This window comes from Rutilus rutilus (assembly GCF_951802725.1).
Source record: "Rutilus rutilus genome assembly, chromosome: 25".
In the NCBI taxonomy this organism is placed as follows: domain Eukaryota; kingdom Metazoa; phylum Chordata; class Actinopteri; order Cypriniformes; family Leuciscidae; genus Rutilus; species Rutilus rutilus.
The window spans coordinates 13,805,401-13,828,662 of NC_140229.1; the positions used below are offsets into that span (position 1 = coordinate 13,805,401).

The 23,262-nt window shown below is 40.1% G+C and overlaps 1 protein-coding gene across 1 annotated transcript in view; it reads left to right on the forward strand.

The window, feature by feature from the left end:
- auts2a (activator of transcription and developmental regulator AUTS2 a) overlaps window positions 1-23,262 on the forward strand; it is a 339,725-nt gene that overhangs the window by 120,443 nt on the left and 196,020 nt on the right. Inside the window, 1 exon segment of the mRNA XM_084400016.1 lies at window positions 18,397-18,498. Within this exon segment, the coding sequence (XP_084256142.1) occupies window positions 18,397-18,498 (102 nt within the window).

Below are 23,262 nucleotides of genomic sequence, written 5' to 3' on the forward strand. Positions count from 1 at the left end.
TTTAATATCACTAATGAACCCAGAATGGATCTTTTTGTGGTTTAAAAGTCTTTGATTTGTAATATCCCAGCACACCTTATAAATATCTGAGCTTTAAGGCCGAATGTTTATGTTCTGACAAAAGGAGCGTTTTTATTCTGAATCATCTAGTTATATATTCTTTTAATTAGATGTGTTTGTGTGGTTTTAGTGGTGTATGCTAGTTTTAAGGCATATCTATATTATCCTAATTTGACTTGACATTTGACATATATTTGATAAGAATGTCTAAATTGCAAAAGTGACCTGATTGTTTTGGAAACAAATTCTAACTAAACGTATATTTGTGTAATTTCCAGCTGAAGATCTAATTAAAAATCAAATTAATTATTTGTTGTAAATGTGTAATAAAAAAAAGAGACTATTTAAAAACATATACAGCGGGGGAAATAAGTATTGAACACGTCATCATTTTTCTCAGTAAATATATTTCCAAAGGTGCTATTGACATGAAATTTTCACCAGATGTTGGTAACAACCCAAGTAAGCCATACATACAAAGAAACAAACAAAAATAAGTTCAGAAATTAAGTTATGTGTAAGACACAGGGAAAAAGTATTGAACACATGAAGAAAGGGAGGCGCAAAAAGGCATGGAAAGCCAAGACAACTGCTGAAAACTTACAGTAATTAAAAAGCAATCCAGCCCCCTGTCAGTGGAAATTAATAACAGCTGGTTCAGTCCCAAATGATGGCCTACAAAAAGGTCTCATTGCCAAGGTGTCACACAAGACACATCTCATGATGGGTAAAAGCGAAGAGCTGTCTCAAGACCTTCGCAACCTAATTGTTGCAAAACATAATGATGGCATTGGTTATAGGCGCCAATCTAAGCTTCTGAATGGTCCAGTGAGCACTTTTGGGGCCATAATACGGAAGTGGAAAGACAATAATTTTACCATAAATTTGCCTCGACCAGTGCTCCTCGCAAGATTTCTGATAGAGGAGTGAAAAGAATAATCAGAAGAGTTGTCCAAGAGCCAAGGATCACTTGTGGAGAGCTTCAAAAAGACCTACAGATAGCAGGTACTGTTGTCTCAAAGAAAACAGTAAGTAATGCACTCCACCGCCATGGCCTGTATGCACGCTCACCACGCAAGACTCCATTACTGAAGAAAAAGCATGTTGAAGCTCATTTAAAGTTTGCTGCACAACATTTGGAAAAGCCAGTGAAATACTGGGAGAATATAGTGTGGTCACATGAGAGCAAAATTTAACTGTTTGGATGCCATAATACACACCATATTTGGAGGAGAATTGGCAGTGCACATTACCCTAAAAACACCATACAACTTGGTGTTGTTTTGGACAACTCTTCTGATTATTCTTTTCACTCCTCTATCAGAAATCTTGCGAGGAGCACTGGTCGAGGCAAATTTATGGTAAAATTATTGTCTTTCCACTTCCGTATTATGGCCCCAAAAGTGCTCACTGGACCATTCAGAAGCTTAGAATGGCGCCTATAACCAATGCCATCATTATGTTTTGCAACAATTAGGTCTTGAGACAGCTCTTCGCTTTTACCCATCATGAGATGTGTCTTGTGTGACACGTTGGCAATGAGACCTTTTTGTAGGCCATCATTTGGGACTGAACCAGCTGTTATTCATTTCCACTGACAGGGGGCTGGATTGCTTTTTAATTACTGTAAGTTTTCAGCAGTTGTCTTGGCTTTCCATGCCTTTTTGCGTCTCCCTTTCTTCATGTGTTCAATACTTTTTCCCTGTGTCATTTCACATTATTACACATAACTTAATTTCTGAACTTATTTTTGTTTGTTTCTTTGTATGTATGGCTTACTTGGGTTGTTACCAACATCTGGTGAAAATTTCATGTCAATCGCACCTTTGGAAATATATTTACTGAGAAAAATGATGACGTGTTCAATACTTATTTCCCCCGCTGTATATTTGTTTTCAATTTATAATATGTATTATATAGTATTTAATTTATATGTATTTATTGTTCAGTCCACATAAAAATGTTGGCAGGGCAAGTAAAAGTCTGAACTACCTTAGCAGCAGAATAAAATCCTTATAGTTCCTGTAGGACAACACTTTGTATGCAGTCACACCTTGCATGCACTCTCCTCACCTCTCGTCCTTCCTCTCTCTCTCTCTATCTGCCTCACAGACACATTTATATCCACGCATGCTCTAAGAGAATGGAAATAACTCTGGAGACTATTATATTTTATACTCCTCTCCGTGCGTGTTTCTGTTTTTGTGTTCTATCCCACCCTGCCTCATCCTCCTCTGCCTCACCCTGATCTGATCAGTGATCATGTAGCACCACCTGCAGGTCAGCAGAGAGGTAACAGCCTCTTCACAGGTACCTGATGCCCATGTACACGGACAGATGATTATTTTGCTGTCTTATGGAAGCAAGTTTGACAGGATCAACAGGATTAACCAATGCTGTGTGTTCATGGCATCAATATTACATCACAAGGGGAGCTTGTAAAGTAGAGCATTATTATTGTGCGTACACCAACTCGATGTATCCCTGAGCAGACTTTTTTTTTCTTTTTTCATACGAAAGTTAAATGTCACACCCCTCTCAAAGCTCACATGCACCTTAGAGTTTGTACCTCATATTTCCTTCAATTGCTTTTTTTTTTAAAATCCCCCTTTGTGGCTCTAGGCTTTAAAATAAATCCTGTGTCCTGCATTTGCATTCTGCAAGCTTCTGCATTATTCATACAACAATTGGCTTTCATTTTCTTCTTGTGCAAGCCCAGGGCAGAGGCTGTGGTGTGTATTCCTCGCATGTGTGTTGTTGAATGCATGTGCTGCATTCTTTTTTCCCCTTAAATTATAGAGGAAAACAAGTTCATATTTTACTCTCTATTCATCTCTAATAGTCATTCAGATATATTGCAATTCTATGATATCATGTTTTTTGATTTAGAGTTAACATAGATGTGAAATCTAAATTGACCCTCTTTATTTTATTTAAAATATGTCCCTAATGTTGTTGCATGATTTATCAGTCTTCATAATTCATAATACATTAAAAGGATCTTTTTTGCACCCCTGAAATAACTTTTAAGCTGATGTAAGAGAAACTAAAGCAAATAACAATCAAAATTTTAGCCTAATACAGATTCCGATTTATTTTACTTTAATGGCTTTTCATGTATAGTGTACCCCCTTTTCCATGGCTTGCACTAAAGGGTAGCCAGGGCCTTGTTTAATTTTCTAAATAGTGTCATAATGCAGTAAATCCTAAATTGTCAGAGGCAGTAAAAGAGATATCCTGAGCAGCTGTAAATCATTTCTTAGCACAGGCAACTGCAGCTTATCACAGACACCTCTGTAAGTGTGTAGAGACGATATGATAAGAGGTTCAGGCCTCTGAATCCAAGCACCAATCATCTAAAAGGCATAACTCTTAACCATACGCACACCCACACACAGTATATCCTCTTCCCTGATGTTTACACAGGGTGTCATGCTGATATCAGTCACTTGCAGGGCAGTCAATCTTATCAGCCTCGGCCAAGGTCCAGAGACAGGCATGATGTGTTTGTTTTCACCCCTCATTAATGTAACAAAGCTTAATTAAGCCTCGCTTATCTCTCAGGCATGGATTCACAGACGTGCCATTGATGGAGGTGAGAAATGTGTGGATATTTTTCAACTCCGATATCTACCTGACTGCTATATGGAGGATGTTTGTACAAGACTCATCCTGGAATCACATTGCCGCAGAGGTCAAACAAACTGTTATTTAACTGACAAAAGCAAAGTGTCACAATTTTTGTTTGCAAAGTGTCGTGTTGATATAACAAGAAAAAACATTTGCATGCTCTTTTGACTAAGTCAAGTTATCTGGGCATCTCAAATGATAGCAAAACCTAATTTTCTCATGCAGACTCACAAAACCATTTTGATTGGTGCGTTTCCCATCTTTGTATTACTTCACCAAATTGCCGCTCGCAGGGTTGCAAAACTCATTTGCTGTGTTTACTGAGAGGAAATGTGCTCACGTCCTGCTCTGTCCCTCTGCAGGGCAGCGAACACTTAGTGAACACACCGCAGAGACAAATGATTTGCCATTGGCTGTGATTTCCTAGATAGCTCAGTGGGGGGAGCCAGGAAGTGGGGCGGCAGGAGGGGAAGTTGAGCCCAGGCAGGGGAATAGACGGCCTGCTGGGAAGGAGATGGCTTTCTCTGACACAATCCGCCGGGAAGCCGTGGGGTCCTGAAATTGGGGGGGAACGGGAGGAGGCATCGCCTGCTCTGAATTTGTTCTGTCTGTTTCGCCCTTTCTCACTTACATCCCTCCCGCCATCTCTTTACTTTCCGTAGCAAGGGGTGGTTCTGAATGACAAGGCAAAGCTTCCTCCCCTCAAGAAAAAAAGTGAATTATTTGTGTGTGTGAGAGAGAGAGAGAGAGAGAGTGTGTGTTTGGATATGCATATACATTTTTTGAAAAGCTTATGAAGACAGTGTTAGTCTGGAGTATTGCTCACAGCCTTGAGTTTTTTGCTCCTGGTTATGTTTGTGTGTGTTTATTTTGTAATGCTTCTGTGTGTGGGGATGTGTTGGAGCCTGTCTTGTATTGTTTTACAGGCAAGGTTATTGAGTCAGTGATAAGACTGTGAGTCTCAGAGGCCGGTTAGTCAGTCTGACCTTGCAGTGTGAGCTGAGGATATGCAGACTGGCAGGCTAGGGGTCAGTGCATCCCAAAATCCCTTGGTAGCCTGTCTTTAGAATTGTAAAGGCAAGAGGAGTTCATTCTGCTCTCACTTTTATGGAGCTCAGAATGTGAAACAAGCATAAAAAAATAAATAAAAATAAATTCCAGCTGCCTAAGAAAGTCTGCATAGAATAAAATATTATGTTTTTGTAAGTTGTAAGTAATATATATATAGTAGTCAACTTTGATGAACGTATTTGATCCCATTCAAATGTTGACTACTGTGTATGTGTGTATATATATATATGCTTATACAGTACTATATATATATATATATACACACACGTGTGTGTGTTATAAAAACATGATTTATTATTATTATTAAATTCATATTTCATATTTTGCATAATTTTCTTATTCTCTCTCTCTGTGTGTGCGTGTGTGAGAGAAATCAATTTTAACATTATTATTATAGTACAGTCGTTTTGTGGAGAGGAAACAGTAAATGGTGAGAAGAAGTGGGTGGAATGCGACTGACATTCCCATTCATCTTGGCCCCATGATCTACAATTAATGGTCAGAGCCAGATTTGACATCCCTCTGTGCAGTAAATACAGAATGTGCAGCCTTTAGATGGGTGGATCTCCATGTTCAGACAAAGAAGATTTAGTGTGCAGTGTGGGTGGAGCAGAATTTGCTGTAGGTGGAGCTCTTGTGTCGGAGTTCGATGTCAGAATGTTTTCCACCTGCTGGTAGAGGACAGGACAGCTGCCTTTGTGTGGGTGTGAGTGTGTGCGAGTGTGTTAAATTGTGCGCTTCTCAGAGACGGCAGGTGAGAAATGAGCATATAGGAGCTTTTTTAATTCATGGATGTATTTAGAGTGTGTAACCCCAATTAAAGCTCTAGTAGCATATTTTATAAGATGAATTAATTTGCGTTCAGGTGGAGTTTATATTTAATGGCAAACTGATTAACCACCTTAATTTAGATGTAATTTCTTATATAGTTGTACATGCATCGTTTCGGTTGCATTTTATATAGAAATCACAAATCCACAAATTACGCGGTTCATCATACATGACAGTGCGGCATACTCTCCGTCAAGCACGAGAGCAAGCATTTTTCCTCGCAATATCTCTGGCTTGGCTTTCACTTCCTTTCTCCTTTCCACTGCTCTCTCTCTCTCCCTCCCTCCCTCCTGCAGTCTACCGCAGGCCCTCCATCTCTGTGGTCTGTCAGCATGCTTTTTCATTTGGCTTGTTGCTACAGGGGGCTCGGCGCTGGCAGATTACAACTCGCCAGCCAGTCATTTTCGATTTATCTGAGCTCTCCGCGCCCCCACCTCTCTCCCCCGCGCCTCGCTCTCGCCCCGGTCGGCATCAATCCGCACGCACACACACATACAGCCATTTGTCAGACCCTCCTTCCATTTCTCTCCTCCTCCACCTCCTCCCTCCCATCCTCCCTTTTTCGATTGGCACGAAAATTTAGCTCGCGAGCTCGGAGACAAAAAAGAAATATTGTGTCAGGGGAAGCGTTTAAGTTGGAGGAGGCAGCCAGGGTTGTGTTATTACTTAGGGCTCTGTCACCACCGATGACCCCAGAGAGTAGAGAGTATCGATCACTTGTCACTCAAAGCATTCGGAAGATTGCATTGACAAAGCTTGTCGAGGCCTTTAATAGCAAGGTTAGCAGCCTTTGGCGGAGGCCCAGGAGAAAAGTCTAACTGAGCCCCATTACATGGTAGCTTTTAACCAGTCCCCTGGCCCACAGAGTGGATTGATAACAGTAAGGAAGTAATTTTAGTCTCATAATTGCCTTCCTCTGGTTGACATTTGTGGCCCTAAGAGCATGTAAAGAAAAAAAAAGAAAAGCCATAATGGCCAGACAGAGACGATGAAGGATGCCGTTGTCTGGCAAAGCAATGGAAGCGTTTGGCTGAAAAAAAAAAAAGGAAATTAGCTAGATTTTCTGACAGAGGTAGACTATAGGTGTGCACAATTTACGTTTTCAAATCAACTATTCAGTGGGTTGCTTAAATGACTAGTCCACTAATTGCTAGATATTATGGTTTCGAGTTCACCTGACCCTGATTGGCCGTGTTTATTGGGGGGTGTTTACATAAGACACAATCATATTATATGTAAGGATAATCAGCTAGTAATCAGCTATATTCCAAGGCAACATTTCTCATTTCCATTTAGTTTAATGTGAACTACAAAAATAACTCTAAATAAACTAAAACTAAAAAACTAAAACTTAATTAAAAATAACGTTATAGACATGTTTAAAAAAACATGACAAAAACACATAACAAAATTACTAAAACTTTAACAGTAAATTAAAATCAATAAAAGCAATCTAATTCAAATATATGTTGGAAATTGTGTGTATGTGTAGGAAAAACATGCCTAGACGCATGGAGGAAACATGAGATTGAAAAAAGCATATGACTGTGATTTATGCTCTGAAGGAAGTCCATTACTTGCTAAAGGAAGTGCAGACCTAAACACAAACAGAGAGATGCCATGCATGGCTGAGAAGGTCAAACAGCCTTAAGCCGCTTTAAAAAGATGGACGATAACAGCCTTGTTTAAGATGAACTTGTGCCAGAGGCTGAACAAATACAAAAATTATATTTCAATCTGGTTATAGTTTCACACTATTATTATTAATTTGGCACAAAATAGCAGCATCATGAAGCAAGAAGAAACGGGGCCGAGGCCAGAACTTCTCCTGGGAATGCTGTAATTTGTGGCTGACACTGGTGGGACGGTTTGTCCCCAGCCCTGGTTTTCTCTCCCATGTGATGTAGGTGGTGACAGGTCTATGAGAGCAGGAAGCTATTTTAAACACAGTGTAAATCGTATACTCCGAAACGCACACTGATCACCTGTGTCCCGCATTCCCAGAATGGCCCACCCAGATCCTAGGTGTCATGAAGGGAGGCTATATACTTTATCTTTACAGGCAACTCTGAAAAATGAAAACCAGCACCTGAAGAAACTAATGGTGTGTATAACGCTTAGAGAATTTTTCATCAAAACAGATCAAGGCCTCATGCATAATTTACATCATGCATGTTTTCCCATAATAAAGTCCAAACCACAGAATCTGCGCGCACATGATTTATAAATAATATCATGATATGATGTTGTTTTTAAGTGCAATCTTTTGTTTAAACAATGCAAGAATGACGGGAAAGAAAATCACATGACATTAGTGTTGGTTTCATGACCTTTTATCAAAATGTCTTAACTTTCGATGCTGCTTAAACTTTGGCTGTGTAACTTAGGTCACATGTTTTGGCTACTTTGATGATTCAGTTCAAGTCGTTACTTTATTTAGTAGTCGTTACCTACTAAACATTCTTTGACTTGGAAAGATGTAACATGACAAGTTAAATGCGATGCAAATGAGGTTAATATCATCCTTACACCAGAGAAAAATAATTGGCGTTTGTTTTGCCAGGTGTCATAGCAGTGTCTTACGTAGTTTCCGCTAGCAGTATGAATATGTTTTATGTTTTCATATCAGTGGTTCATGTACTTAACCTGTGCTTTTACACATCAAACACCATTATTTACTATCAGATCCCTTGCTGTTGTCTTGTTTTATGGCATTGTGATTGTATATGTCAATGTTATTGTGTTAGTCAATTGAGTGTTAGCAGCAGGGGTTAAAAGGGTTTAGACCTAAACAGACAAACTGTTTAATAGTCTGGGCACACAATACTGTTGTATTCTAAATGTTTTTTCTCCTTATATTATACCAGTGCAAATACATGAAGAGCCGATAATATCCAATACGTCCATAGAAATGTGTTTTGCATTTGACGGATGGATGCAAGTGGATTTAAACAGTGGCCAGTAACACACCTACTGTATGTGAGTTCATCATTTGTGCTATGATTAGGGGTATGTGAAGAATGGCGGTAAAAATAACCACACTTCTTGGTGAATAATTTGAATAATGAAAATGTCACGTAAACTGGAGTTTTGCTGGTGTCGTGTAAAAATCTTACTGTGATTAAGTCCTTACTCTTGTTGTAAAAAATCCCATTATTGGTGCGGATGTAAACGTTGTGATGGAATGATGGAGGGAAACATCATTTGAAAAGACTCACAAATTCAGCTCCCAATCACTAGGCCAGCAGTAGGATACTTTGTTGCAACATGACTTGTGTAATAAATCACCAGTTTGTTTCAAGCTGTGTCGTGTTCTATTTGTTGTCTGTCTAATAATAGAGTGGAAGCACTTAAAGTCTCTGTTAGCCATTTTTTGTTGGTTTGTTTAGCATGCTAATGCTCATTTAGAGATTTTTCCACGTCCGCATGGGCTGTAAGGTGACACTCCGGTTCTGACCTGTTTACATCCACAGATGTAAATAGGCCATATAAAATGTATAAATATAGAAACCAAAAAAATAAACAGCATTCCACACCAGTGCCGCACATTCTACCTGTCACTTTCATCATAGACAGACGGACAAAAAATAAAAGTGGTCTCTACCACACTAGATACCCCTGTTTATCATATTACCGCCACACATGAGCCGCGCGCATGGCTTGACCCGGTGTTAAGTGTCCGCGCTAAATTTCATTGCTTCCATCTACTGGAAGGCTTGCCAATATACTGGCAGTGAATTCCTAGAGGAAAATAAATGGCAATAAAAAAGAGAAATGAGAGCCCCTGCAAGCTGAGAAGAGAGGGGATTTTTTTTTTCGTTCTCTTTTATTGAGGCTGGCTGGTGTTGGGGGATGTGACTTGGCACCGTGAGCGAGGCTTAGTGAGATGGCGAGCCCTGAAAGCCGATAGCCGAGTAACAACTACAGCCGGATCGTGGAGGCCTGGGAATGTAATTAATTGCACACAAATTTCTTTGATGAAATGTTATGTAGTGATAAGCACTTGGCCTGCTAGCTTAAATTCTCTGGCTTCTCTGTGACAGCCTGCCCTCTATGTATCTGCTGCATTCTGGGAAGTATCTGCTTAGCTTCCAAGACCTTGTTCATTTGCTTCATATCAGCCAAGTTGTATTTATCTCTTGAGTGTCATTCTGTTAGGGATGGGTCAAGATAGTCATCTAGTCGTCCACCGACTGACTAGATTTATTTATTTATTCTCAGTTTCCCTTTTTTTATTCTTATTTCCTCATTTTGTTGATTAGGGCTGTCGAAATTAACGTGTTAACGCTTGCGTTTAATTTGTTCAGTTTAACGAGGATTTTTTTTTTAACGCATTTAACGCAGCAGCCGTTTTCCCCATCGTTCTTTGGCTAGCGTTACATGTGAATCTCCTGTCTGTGTGACACACACACGACTCATGCGCACACAACTTTAACGTTAGGTGTGATTAATTGCGATTAATTACAGAAAAATGTGTGATTAATTAGTTAAATTTTTAATCGATTGACAGCACTACTATTTAGTTTTTTATATTAGTTTCTTGTTGTATCTGTATTTGTCTTATTTAATCTTATGTATTTATTTATTTTATGCAGTTTTGATATTTATGATGGTGCTTTAATTAGTATGCTAAAAGGATTATGTGTTATAGTTGCTAGATAGTTTACATAGTAAAAACGCATCTTATGTAAACACATCCCAATAAATGGTCTAATCGGGTTCAGGTAAACGGATTCCTTGACTTGTTCTGTACATGTGTGGTGTTCACAGACTGACGACCTCATCTTTTATTGTCATTCTGTGCACCATGACTAGCTGTTCAGATATGATCTAAGAGAATTGAAGTCTCCGGTCGCTCGTAATATCTCACTTCCCTCCTCTGCTCTTCAGTTCATTATTAAATCTGGGAATTGTCCCCATATATCAGTATGCAGGAGCAGCACATTATAGAGCCATTTGTAGGAGTGGAACTGGAGTAGTGCTGAGCACAAGCAGAGGATGGATGTTAAAAGCATATTGATTTGTCTATAATGTCATTGTACATCACTAAGTTTTATATCCATATAAATGCGTCCTCAGGTTTGTCCTCGAGGCAGCAGCTGAAGTGAGTAAACGTGGCTCTTTGTGTGAGTTATGAGGTTTAAACTGCACTCTGCACTGTTTTTACTCCCTGTCCACCTCTACCTCTCTTTTGTCTCTCTCTTTTTTTCCCTTCCTTCAAGGTTCATTTACCCTCAGGCCTCTGTTGAGAGACGCAGCCTCTCTCTTGCTTCCTAAAAGCGTCGCATTCTCACACAGGTGGAATAAAAGGCAGGTTAAAGCTAATGGTAATCGTCAGTTAAGATCCCTTATGCCATCACGACAGCAGCTCCTGACAAGGTCACTGAAGGTCGTCGCATGTCACTTGAGCTTAGCAACCGCAAAGAGGGGGGCCCGCAGCGTTTCCATGGCAATCGCACCTTGGGGAACGAGAGACGCTGATGAAAGCTGCAATATTCCTGCAAAATTGTTTCTGCTGACATTTAGGATGTGATGTCACCTACAGAATTGAGGCTTTGGGGGAATGTAGATGTCGATTGGAGCGCTGACGGAGAAAGGCGGCGAATATAACCCAGTGTCTTTGCGAGGACAGGGTGATCTAGTTTAAGCATGACAATGTGCGAGTGGAAGCACGCTGCAGTACGTACTCAGGCGTAATGTTAGCCTAAATAAACAGCCACGCAGGCCTTTTAGCCTGACCCGAGCTCTGATCCCTGTTGACAGGCTGTTACTTTAGATCGGATGCGATACAGGCAGCTTGTCTGCGGCGGTTAAGAGCCCTGGCCCTCAGAGCTGAGGAGGTCATAGCGGGGCCGATCGGGTTGGCGGGGTGACTCAGTGGCTGTCCAAGCAATGACGGAACATTTGCAGCCGTGCCGCACCAGCTATGATGGCCCCTGCATCCTTCTGTCAAGCGCTGTTGTCGTTGGGGTAAGCTCACTCAGGTTAACTGCTCACAGCTGTATCCAACTACTGCCGGCTGCCAGAAAACCAGAACGCTCAGATGGAGGTCCAGGGAGCTCATGCAGGGCCTTTTAATTCACTAATTGGGAACAGAGTCAAGACCTCTGTGTGTTGTGACCTATATACAGACGTATTGTAGAGCAATATGCCATGAGAGTAGGGAATTGTGATTCTTCTGAATCACAAAGGTCTAAAAAGAGCCATTTTAAATGTGATATATATTTTTTTTTTTTACTGTGCCCAAAATGTTATTTCTGTAATTATATATATAAGACTACAATAATAATACAAATAATAATTATTACAGACCCTCCTCACCTCCATATGTAACAGTATAATTATCCCTTTTATATAGTTATATTGCACTGAAAAGAAAGCAGAGAGTGTAGTCATTGGAAACTGAGGGATTTGACTCTGCAGCAGGAAATGGACAATTTATTATAAGCAGCCAAGCACACTAGTGGATTATCTATCTCGCATTCTATAAAACGTTGCGTTCCCAAATGCACTTTATAAGTGACCCAAACTCAAAGCAGATGCAATGATGAATTCGTGTGGAGAAGCATTTACTACAAACCCTTTTCAGAGATACTGAAAATTCTGGATCATGAGCTGCGCATGTGTAAAAGAACACAATGCTGTGCTTCACTCTGAAACATGCAGCGCATGTATTTTATTAAATTGCAGCTCTTCGATTTAATCGCACTCCCATATTGTGATTTCAGTTTTATTTCAATTAATTGTGCCCCCCAATATAAGAGGTTGAGTGCTACAGTTGATGGGTAATTCAAATCGATAAAATGTGATAAAATGTAATCCTTTTGAAACATTCTTCAAAATATCTTCTTTTGTGTTTCACAGAAGAAAGTAAATCATGCAGGTTTACAATGACATGAGAGTGAGTAAATGATGACATAATTGTATCTTGTCAGCCAATCACGGAGGGTACGGTGGTAAGCATTGTCTTCGGAATGTAAGCCAATGTTGACTTATATAGACCAGACCCTCCTCACCTCCACGTGTAACAGTATAATTCTCCCTCTACGGGCCGCCGTCTGCGCCAGTGTTAAAACAGGCGTTATATTGCACTGAAAAGAAAGCAGAGAGGGAGATATTTAAAGTGTAGTCATTGGAAACTGAGGGATTTGACTCTACAGCAGGAAATAGACAATTTATTATAAGCAGCCAAGCACACTAGTGGATTATCTATAAAACTTTCATGGCTGTCCCTCAGTGGCAGGCAGCCATAAAACTTCCCGAATGAGGGACTTGTTAATTTACTTGTTAAAGCAAATTAAAAATTTATAAGCGCTTTTAGGTAAATGAGATCCTCTTTCATTGGCGCTCTAGTGGGATTCTCACTCTCTCTTTCGGCTCCTTGGAGGACAGGTTAGCTGTGCTGAAACCCGCAGAAGAACAATAAAAGCTGGTAAATTGTTCCAGGTTTTATTACTGTCAAGCTGCACAGCTGCTGTAGTGCGTAACTAAGGAAGAACAGAAGCCGATAGCAACAGAATCCCTCGGGCTTCCACTGGAAGTGAAGGGTCAGCCGAGCTGTTCAAAGTAGGATTTTAGATGAAAAGAGTATTGGGGTTTGCGAACGGCGCCGTTTAAAAGGCCAATGTGGTGGAGTCAGTCTTTGTGTTTGACTGCATCGGGTTGTGGGCCGAGCCTGTGGGAATAGTTCAATAGACTTGTAAAATTTTATCATAACACCGGCAAGCACTTTTCAGCAAGTGGGCAAAGGAAGTAATTGACTACATGTGCTAACGATAATCCTGTAAAAGCTTCAAAAGCCATTTTAAGAGTCTAGTCGGAGCCTTTCAAAGGATGCTTATCCCATTATTTGAGCTTTGTTTCTACCTCTGAGGAACCGTCAGTGAATTTTTACAGAAACTGTACTGTTTTGTTCTTCCAATGGGTTCTTTGCTTTCGAATATGCATAGCAAAACACAACATCTCCTTATGCCATCACGCTGTTGATAACTTTGCAAGGATGCTCATCTAAGCTCTCGCCTCTTTACAAGTGCTTCCATCTCAGAATAAACTAATATGGCTTTTACAAGCAAGCTCTTAATGTATGTCAGTATTATTTCAGATTAAGGCACCATTCTCCAGTAGTGCCATTGAAATCCACCACTCCCACTTTCAAATTTAAAGGGCCATTAAAACTGTCTGTTATATGGAAACTCAAAGCTATTGTGTGCTATGTCTTTGAGACAATCCCTATAAAATACATTTAGACTTACGGACTGTTGTAACAGCGCTTGTAATGGATGCATAGCTTCAGTGCGGGTGCCAGGGCGAAATTGCAGTAAATTCAAAATAAAAAGTCTTGTTGTATTGCTGAAGTTGTTCACAAAGAGCTGGTGTGAATTAATGTGACTTTCTATCAGTATAATTCAGTCAAAAGCTGTTACGCTTGGCCTCCGTATGCCCCGTTGGAAACAAACTACCTTCATGGAGGTTTTCTCTCAGACGGACTCGCTAAGTGCAATGTGATTACAGCGCTATAAAACTGTGCTATCTATAAAACGACCATTGACGGCTGACTTTCTTTTTGCGGGCGATTGCAAGAGCCAGGTTAACGCGCACAGGTCTCTTTGACCTTTTTATGAGGAAGGCAAAACGAGAAGCTCTTTCCATTACTGCCTCACATCAAAGCCTTGGCAGCATAAATTAATTTTTAATAGCGTGGAGGCTTTTGTGCCAGGGAATCATGCTGACTGCTTATTGAAAACAGTTGTTAATTCTATACTTCAGTAAACTCAGACAGGGGGGAGGGAGAAATCAGCCCTAACAGGGAACAGATTGAGGCAAAACAAGAACTTACTGTGTTGAAATTAATGGCAGATGCACTTACTGGTAGTTTAAATGTTTCATTAGATGCTAATGTCTTACTGTGTTTTTAATTGTTGAGGAATTAGTTGCTGGAATATGAAAACCATCTGTTTGTTATCTTCCTGGAGGGGGAATCTTTACCAAGGCTCTGCTCTCAGGGTTGTTAAAGGAGTTTATCCTTATGGTGCAACCTGGTGGAACTGTCAGTCTTCATTAACGTCATTATGATTGCACAAGCAAGACTGTGAAAACCCACAGACGCCCATATGCACACATACACACTCCTAAACAACATTATTATGTACACACACTCACAGGCGTGTACATATGGGAGATGCTTGCTTTCCAAAGAACGATCATTTTTACAAGAAACTGCATTACGTTTGTTATGACAGTTAATCTAGCGAGCAGCAGTAGGTAACGATCATATGCCAAAACCGAGCTGAGTAGTGCCAGAAAGAGCATAGGAACAATAAAAATGAACACAATAGATATCACACTTTATGTGTCTAGACATCAGACTAATTTTAGGGTTAGTGAGATGCCCTGTTAAACTGTAAATGTGGAGTAATGAACAATGTGTGGACATAGAGGTTTATAGACAGGACTGCTCCAGCTTTCTGATTTATCGACTGTGGGTGGAAACCCGATTTGCACTGAACTTTTTGATGATGGTAATTTATCGCGGCTACCAGCATTGCACTTTTTTCTTTAACACCTCTATTAATAAAATCTCTTCAAAAATTACTCAGAGAACTCATAAGAAATGACCCGCGTGCCTTCAGGAAAAAGTACTTCATTTTTCAAAGGCTATTTAAGAGGCATTAAGTGGAATTGAGTGGGGAAACCTAGTAACAAATCTCCACATCGCTTTTCAGTTCTCGTGTAAAAGATGTACCTGCTTAACTGGTTAAAGGTAGTTTATCTGGGTTCGATATCTGTGTTAATATTTGATTATTAACTAGAGTAAGTAAATATGCACCATCCTTTTACATAGACAGTATTTACATGGAGAATAATACAAGTGCTTCCTCATAGTAATTTATTTAGTGGTGTTTTCTTCTTCTATAGAACCTTTAACGCTCAGTATGAAACTTCTTGTAGCATGTAATGCACAGTTCTATGGAAATGATTGAGTGACATCATGCCCCCCCCCCCCCCCCCCCCCCTTTTTTAAAGTCTATACATGCATGTTGAACATTTCCTCAGGCAGATAGAGCCATATAATGAATCACATTACTATAGATGTGCGGGATGTTTACAGCCAGTATCCATTATGCATTTCTTGTCATCTTAACTAAGCAATACTGAACTAAAACCTGTTTATTTAAACTTTTATCTGGAGCTCTTAACCAGTGTCTTCAGACTCACTGCCCAGAGTCACTTGAAAAGGAACACCAGCTGTTGCAAGTTTTTGATTACAAAAATGCTGCAAGTTGGTTGAATAAACCAAATACAAATAAACAAGTACAATAATACTCACTGTATGCAATACCTTGCCCTAAAACAAAAGTTTTTAATAAGTCTAATGAAAACAAGTGGCTTAGACAAAATGTTATCCATATTAGGATGAATTGGCTGATAAGCTTAATAGCTAAATGTGGAATTGATATTAAATACAGTAGTTTTACAATAGTTTCAAATACAATAACACATTATTATTATTTTTTATCCATACGTATTTCATTTGATATTGTAATTATTATTCATTGTCCTTTTATTATTTTCCAATTTATTATTGAATTAGTTTATTTACATTTTAGATTTTACATTTTTAATGCTGAATATAAATAAAGACATTAAAGACAGTATTTGACCTTGAAGCACAAGGCTTCTCAACAGGAATAAAACGACACATACATAAAAATGCACCTAGTTGACCTGTCCATCCTCCCTCAACTTCAAACTTTACAGTCCCTTGTCCTCCTTTTTGTTACTGCCAACTCTCACTCAGTCTCTTTCTCTCTGTGAGCAGTGCCTGGCTCTTATCACGGTGGCCTGCTGGTAGAAGCAAGCGTCTCTGCCTGGAGTCACTGAGCTTCTCCCTCTGAGAGAGATCCTTTCACATAGCTAATGGCTACAGAAAGGGAACAGTTTCATTTTAATTATGTGCTTTACTCAAGGGCCCTCTTCCCCGCAGTCCCTTATCCCGCCTGTGCGCCTTTAACAACCCACAGCCTGCACCAGTGAAAAGAGATATTCTCCAACCCTCATCTTCTTCCCTCCCCCGTCCCGCTGCCTTTGTCAAGAACTATCGCAAAGAATCTGTTTTTATTCTTCTACGTGATGGGGAAGTATGAAAGAGCGAGTGAGACCGAGAAAGAGGGAATGTCTGGGAGAGAAAGATAGGAAAAGAAATGAGCGGCCAAACTATCTCTCCATCTTGGTAAACAACCCCCCAGTGTGCCGTGGCCTGCTCTGCTTTTTCCATTAAGTGACACTGCAGTCATTTACAGCTCATCCCAACTCATAAAACTGGGTTTTCATGTGCTGAGAGATGAAGGCAGTGGGTTTTTGGCAGTGCGAGGGGTACGGAAACAGCCCGTCTGAATGGCGAAGCTTCAGAAGACGTAAATTGCAGACCTTGATGACAGTTGCCGGGTCCCAGGAGTATGCCATTGTTCTCCAGACTTTACTGGGGCTCAGATGTTTTTGGATTTTATGTCCTCCTCCCGCTTTCCCCCTCGTCCTTCTCCTCTACACTCTGCTCTTATTCTTTATGATTTCTAGCGTGCTAAAGGACACCTGCTGTGAATCTCTGGTTCTTGCATGGGGAGAGTGGCTTACTGAATGGAAAACTGCTTTTGATGTAGTTTGGTGGGTTTTTATTTCTCTTTCTCACAGGTCTGATATGAAGTCAGGCTTCTCCAGATAAAACCGTGTAGATGTCAGTGGCCAGAGTCGCTTTTGCCGTTAATTTTTTTTTGCTCTTTATTTGATAGAACCCAGTTTCAGTATGTTCAACCCTCTGTGCCATATCTTCAACAGATTTACAACAATTTCAACAATTTGCGAACGTTCATAGTAAAAGTTTAATCACAAAATAAACATAAACAACAAAATGACAAGCGGCAGCCTCTGACGGATGACTGCCACATAAAAACGAAAACAAAACAACACAAAGTCCAGGCCTGGTCCTCTCTCGTCTTCCACTGACGTCACTCCTCCTTTTATCCTTCTGGAGCTCCTCCGTGGGACTCGAGACCGGTGTGCCCACGGTATTCATAGAGAAAGTGATGAAATTACATGAAAGGATCATGACAGAATCTAGAGATGTCCCAATCCGAATTAGCATCTCCCAAATGTTCACTCATCCTAATGGTTATGTTCATACAACAGCAAAATATGGTTGTCAGTTTGTATTTGGCTGATTTGCACAGTAAGATCAGTCAGATTTGCGGTTTATGTTTATTATTTTTTTATTTTTTGAAAGAAATTAATCCTTTCAGCAATGACACATTCAGTTGATTAAAAGTGACAGTTTATAATGTTACAAAATATCTCAATTTAAATAAAATGCTGTTCTTTTGAATTTTCTATTTATTAATTGATAATAATAACAAATGTTTCTTGAGCAACAAATCAGTATAGTAGAAAGATTTCTGAAGGATCATGTGAAACTGAAGACTGGAGTAATGATGCTGAAAATTCAGCTCACCATAAGAGGAATAAATTACATTTTGAAATATATTAAAATAGGAAAAAGTTATTTTAAATTGTAATCCTATTTCACAATATTACTGTTTTTGATCAAATGAATGCAGTTTTGGTTCACATAAGAGACTTTTAAACGGTAGTGTACATCCAATAGCTACCTTTTACCAGAGCTGCTTCCGTTTGTTTGTTTTTTGGTCTGTGCTCTATCTAAATTGAATTTATTTAGATACATAACTTAATTTAGTGCCTTTTCTCTTCTTGCTGTATCTGATTGTTTCTTTTTGCTGTCTTTGTGGTTTCCAGTTGAAGCCGGGCCAGAACAACTGCAAAGACAGCGACAGTGAGAGCGTCAGTGGAGAATCCAAACCCTCCATCCGGAGCAGCTCCAGAGACAGACTGACAGACGTGAGTGACCAATCAAATCTGTGCATCACTCACCATACTGACAAGAAATCACACTCAGTCAACACCCCTGATAGTTTATAATGCTCATTTAAAGAGTTTTCATGGATTTTTTTTTATTCTGTTTTCCATGACTGGGAAAAGAATTTAGCTAAAATATCAGCTAAATATTGCTTGTGTGAAGTTTGATTGCCTTAGTGAATTTCGGATTTGTTAACAATTCCTTCTTTTCAGTGAATCCATCTGTGTGGGAACTCTGCATTTATAGCAGTCACAAATAATATGCAAAATGTATCAGAACTGGCATTTAGTGTAGAATTTTACCATTGCTATTGTGTGTAGATGCTGCATGAAAGTTTGAGCTTCCAGAAGAAAAAGTTTAATACCTGAGTTAAGGTAGGTCTTGTCTTGACACCTGATTTTTATCTGTCAGTTGGTGGCTTTTCTTATCTGTCTCGTTCTTACGAACAACAAGGTTCAATATTTAAACAGGATTTTACAATTTCTCTTATCCACTCCATTGGTCTAGACAAGGCCCTGTGCCAACAGGAACAATAGGAGTGTTTTAAGAGCCGAGCTGTTCTTGAGCTCAGTGTGTGTGTGCTTGTGTTGTCAGGGTGTGAGGTAGAGTAGCACGGAGACTGTCTGCACCCTCAGGCCTGCAGGCTTTGGTATGTGTTTGTGCTCGGGTGGTGATAAGAACATCCTATTTACTCAGCTGGCAGCTTCAGTGGAGACTCAGGCTGAAGCGCGACTGTGCTTATATACCGGAGAAGTGGAGACGACAGAAAGGAACACAGTGAAAAATGTAGCAGTGACCATGATTGGACATCAGTGATGTACCGTAAAAACACAAAGCACATATATATTAAGTTGGAAATTGTATATATATATATATATATATATATATAATATTACATACATACATTCATACATATATCGGCCAGAGTCAGTGCATCCCTACACGCAGACAGCCATATTTAACCCTCTAGAAGCAGCATTCAACCCTGTGAAAGCAGTCTATACAGTTTACATTGCACTGAAAGTTATGTTACAGTTGTTTATGGATCTTATACACAGGCCCGTGTGAAAGCTCAGGCAGTCTGGCATTGGCCCTCTTCAAACCTCAAGCTTTGGCTCCTGCAGTGGAGATGTGAGTTTGTGAGTGTGTGCCGGCACTATCAGATATCGGGCATAATTAGAGCTGTCAGCTGGAGGGCGAGGCAAGTCGTCGGAACAGACACGGCAGAACGAGTTGAGCGCGACCACTCCTGCGTGTAGCTATAGGATGCTTGGCCAGGCATGAAATGAAATAAGTAATTTGATGTTGACATCAGAAATTGAAATGATACCTGCAGCCCCTCGTCAGGGAAGAGAGGGAAGACCGAAGAGATAAAGCATAAGAGGGGGGCAAGGAGAAGGAAGGGGAGATAGGAAAAGAAGAAATGCAGGTGGAATGGGGGGAAACTGATAAAGTTAGAGATGAAACACAAGATTGAGTTTGATTATTGGACAGGTAAAAACAACTCACAAAGATATGCAGAATGTGTTGTGTATGATGGGTTTTAACTTGAGTCTTAAAGGGATAGTTCACTCAAAAAAGAAAATGTGTGTTGTTCCAAACATGCATGCTGTTATTCTATGGTGGAACTCAAAAGTTTTGTTTTAATCTAGATGCAGGCTAGACATGAACTCCAGTAGAGATGAAGATTAGAATTAAAATGAACTCTCCCTTTAAGACTCAAGTTAACGGCAAGTTGAACCAGATAAATAAATAAAGGAACACATTATATAATTAGTATTTTAGTAATTAGTAAAATTTCATGAAGTCAATGAGACAATCATAAGTTATTTTATTATATTTAATAATCATAATTATAACTTAAATATTAGCAAAAGAATAAGGTGATCACCCTTGACATGAATAATAGTAAGGCTGTGGGGGATTGAAGTATAGTCTATTCACCGTCAGTAATGAATTTTCATTCTCATCAAATGAGTGTGCCGTCTACTCAAAGTTCATTGGCAAGTGGATTTGTCTGTCACTGAATGTTTTGAAACCCTTTGAATTCTAAACAGGAGGTGCTGAAAGGTGCTGGAGATTTTTTGCTTGAGCAGTTTCTCAGGGTCACACTCAAAGTAGAGCTAGTCCTGAGGGGATGGTGGAAGCAGCTTATTCACAGTCACACCATAAAAAACACTTCATACCAGCATAGAGTTACTAGATAACAGAGATGGAGAGCAGGGCCTGAATTTCGGCGCAGGTTTGCGCATAATTTTACTCATTGCCGCAAGTTCCCCGCTTGTAATGTGGGAACTTCCTGCAAACATTTATTCACTATAGCGATACAAGACTTTCACTCACGTTTAAAGCGGGGCTCAGTAGTTTCGGGATTTCTTCGCTGTATTCTCGCTTTTTGCTCGCAGGTTTCTCTCTAGAGCTCCCCCCACAGCTTCGGAATAGATATTTGACAACACTGTTGTAAAAACTCGTTGGCTATTCTCAGACACCAGAGGCTAGTAGATCAACGACATCAAAGCAGATGGGACATTCTTTAAAACGTCTTCTTCATTCGGGGTCGAACAGTGTGAGGGAGCGCAATAATGACAGCATTTTAGCAGATTTCTTTTGGCCGTAAAGCAATTGTTTACATCGCGAGACCTGATATCACGCGATACTTCCTGACGCGGCGGCCCGCCGGCTCAAAGTTGCAAGTGCGGATTTTCCGCTCACGGGCATCAGGGGGGTGCAAAACGACCACCATTCAACCCGAAATAAGTAATATAACCATTCCAATGACTCCGAAGCTGTTCAGTTCAGGTAAAAAAGTTACTTAGTTCACCTTTAAAATGAATGCAGGCTGGTGAGGTGTAGTTTTGACACGTGTTATACTTGTACTTGTACTTATACATGTACGAGGTATGATCTTCTGGTACAAAATGCTATATTGGGTAAAAAAGAGCAACATTATGAACTAAACTTATTTCATTACAATATCAATGATATATGGATTACAACAGCCTTAAATAATGTAGAGTCACCTAATAAAGTGTTTTTTTTTTATTATCAACAAATCAAAATTATACAGTCAGACGATGACAGAAGAAGATACCCTTTAATTGACAGGTAATCCCCCGGTTGCACAACATACATCTTAAGAGTGTAAAATATTAATACAGTGAACCAGACTATGCATAGAAATGAATCTAGCTGGATTTAGAAGCCAACACCATTGTCAGAATGAGGGCTTGATTCCTTAAAAAGAGTGACGATCTGTTTGGCCTGTTGGTGAGATTTGGTGAACTACACAAAATTTTATCTGACTGCACTTTTCGGTTTTCCAGTTGAAGCCAATTCAAAGTTTAAAATCTAACTTCCTTGTGCCCTGTATAGGCTATAGTGCAACAAGAAGGACCCCATAAGACCATCTAGCATCCAAATTGACTTTTTACATTTCTGTATCTTCCGAACAATATTAATATGATTTAGCACATAATTGCATCAATTGTAAAAGCAAAAATGCATTGAGTGAGCAAACATTTGGGTGAGATAAATGATAAAAAAATGATAAAAAAGTGAACAATATTACCCCTCCCCCATTTCTGTAAGAAATGCAGGCCCTGGAGAGGCAGGAAGAGAAACATTATTTTTTGACATGTAAAAGTGTTTATTGTTTGTATATATTCTTGATTGCATACGCACACAATTTTCCTAAAAGTGAAATGAAAGAAGAGGGTACGCTTGAGTTGGGGTTTTGAGGATTAATTCTTGCTCTTCGTTATAGACTGTTTGGCAGAGTTCTAATGATGTCTTCTCTCTCTTACTCCTATCCACTGCATTGATGAAAAAAGAGAAAGAGCCTGGTGTTGATCTTCACTTGACAAAGAGGAAGCTGGGGTCAAAACAGGTCACACAGGACATTTTGCTCGCCCCCCTTCTTTTCCTCCTTTTTCTCACCCTCTCTCTTCCCTCTCCCTCTCTCCCCCTGCCCCTGCCCCCATGCGCTGCCAGCTCATTAAGCTACAAATGGTGCATCAGCCTTGTTCTCGCCAGCAGTAACCCCAAACCTTAGATAAATTGGCAGGCTTGCTGTATTTGCTCCGAAGCCCCGGGTCCCCTTTCAGCCGCGTTTGAAGCCAGCATGGCGGCACGGTTTCCCCAGGCAGGGTGGCTGGAGGCCAGGGCAAAGGGAAGAGGAGAGAAGGGGATGTGTGGTAGAGACAGGGCGAATCAAACACACATGTGTTTAGTCTCTGTGGCAGGAGTGAAATGCCATCATTATCCGGCTGCCTATCAAATAAATTGGCAATTACAGGGCGCCGGATTCCAGTAAACAGCACATTAATGCTTTTCTTTTGGTGTGTGTGTGTTTGCCGGGAGGAATGGGGGACGGCCGTACGTGCCCCCTGTGCGTTTGGTGTCTTTGCCTACCCGTCACCATCTTGCTGATGAGAGACAAAGTGGGAGACGATAATGAGGTCAGTCCAAGCCGCGAACAAAACCAAACTAAAAGGCTTAAATATGACAGTTAATTTAACATCATCATCACTGCAGTGTCCCTCCTATAGAGGGACCATCCTAAAGCGACTCTTTAACTCTCATTACAGCCTGCTAATCTGACACAGAGAGGCACAGACAGACAGTGAAACAGACCGAAAGGCTGAGAGAAAGCGATGACATTACCTGCTCTTTGGTCGCCATAGAGACTGTACTTTAGGATTTCTGGGTAACATGTTTTATTGCTCATTCATCATTCAGTGCAGTCT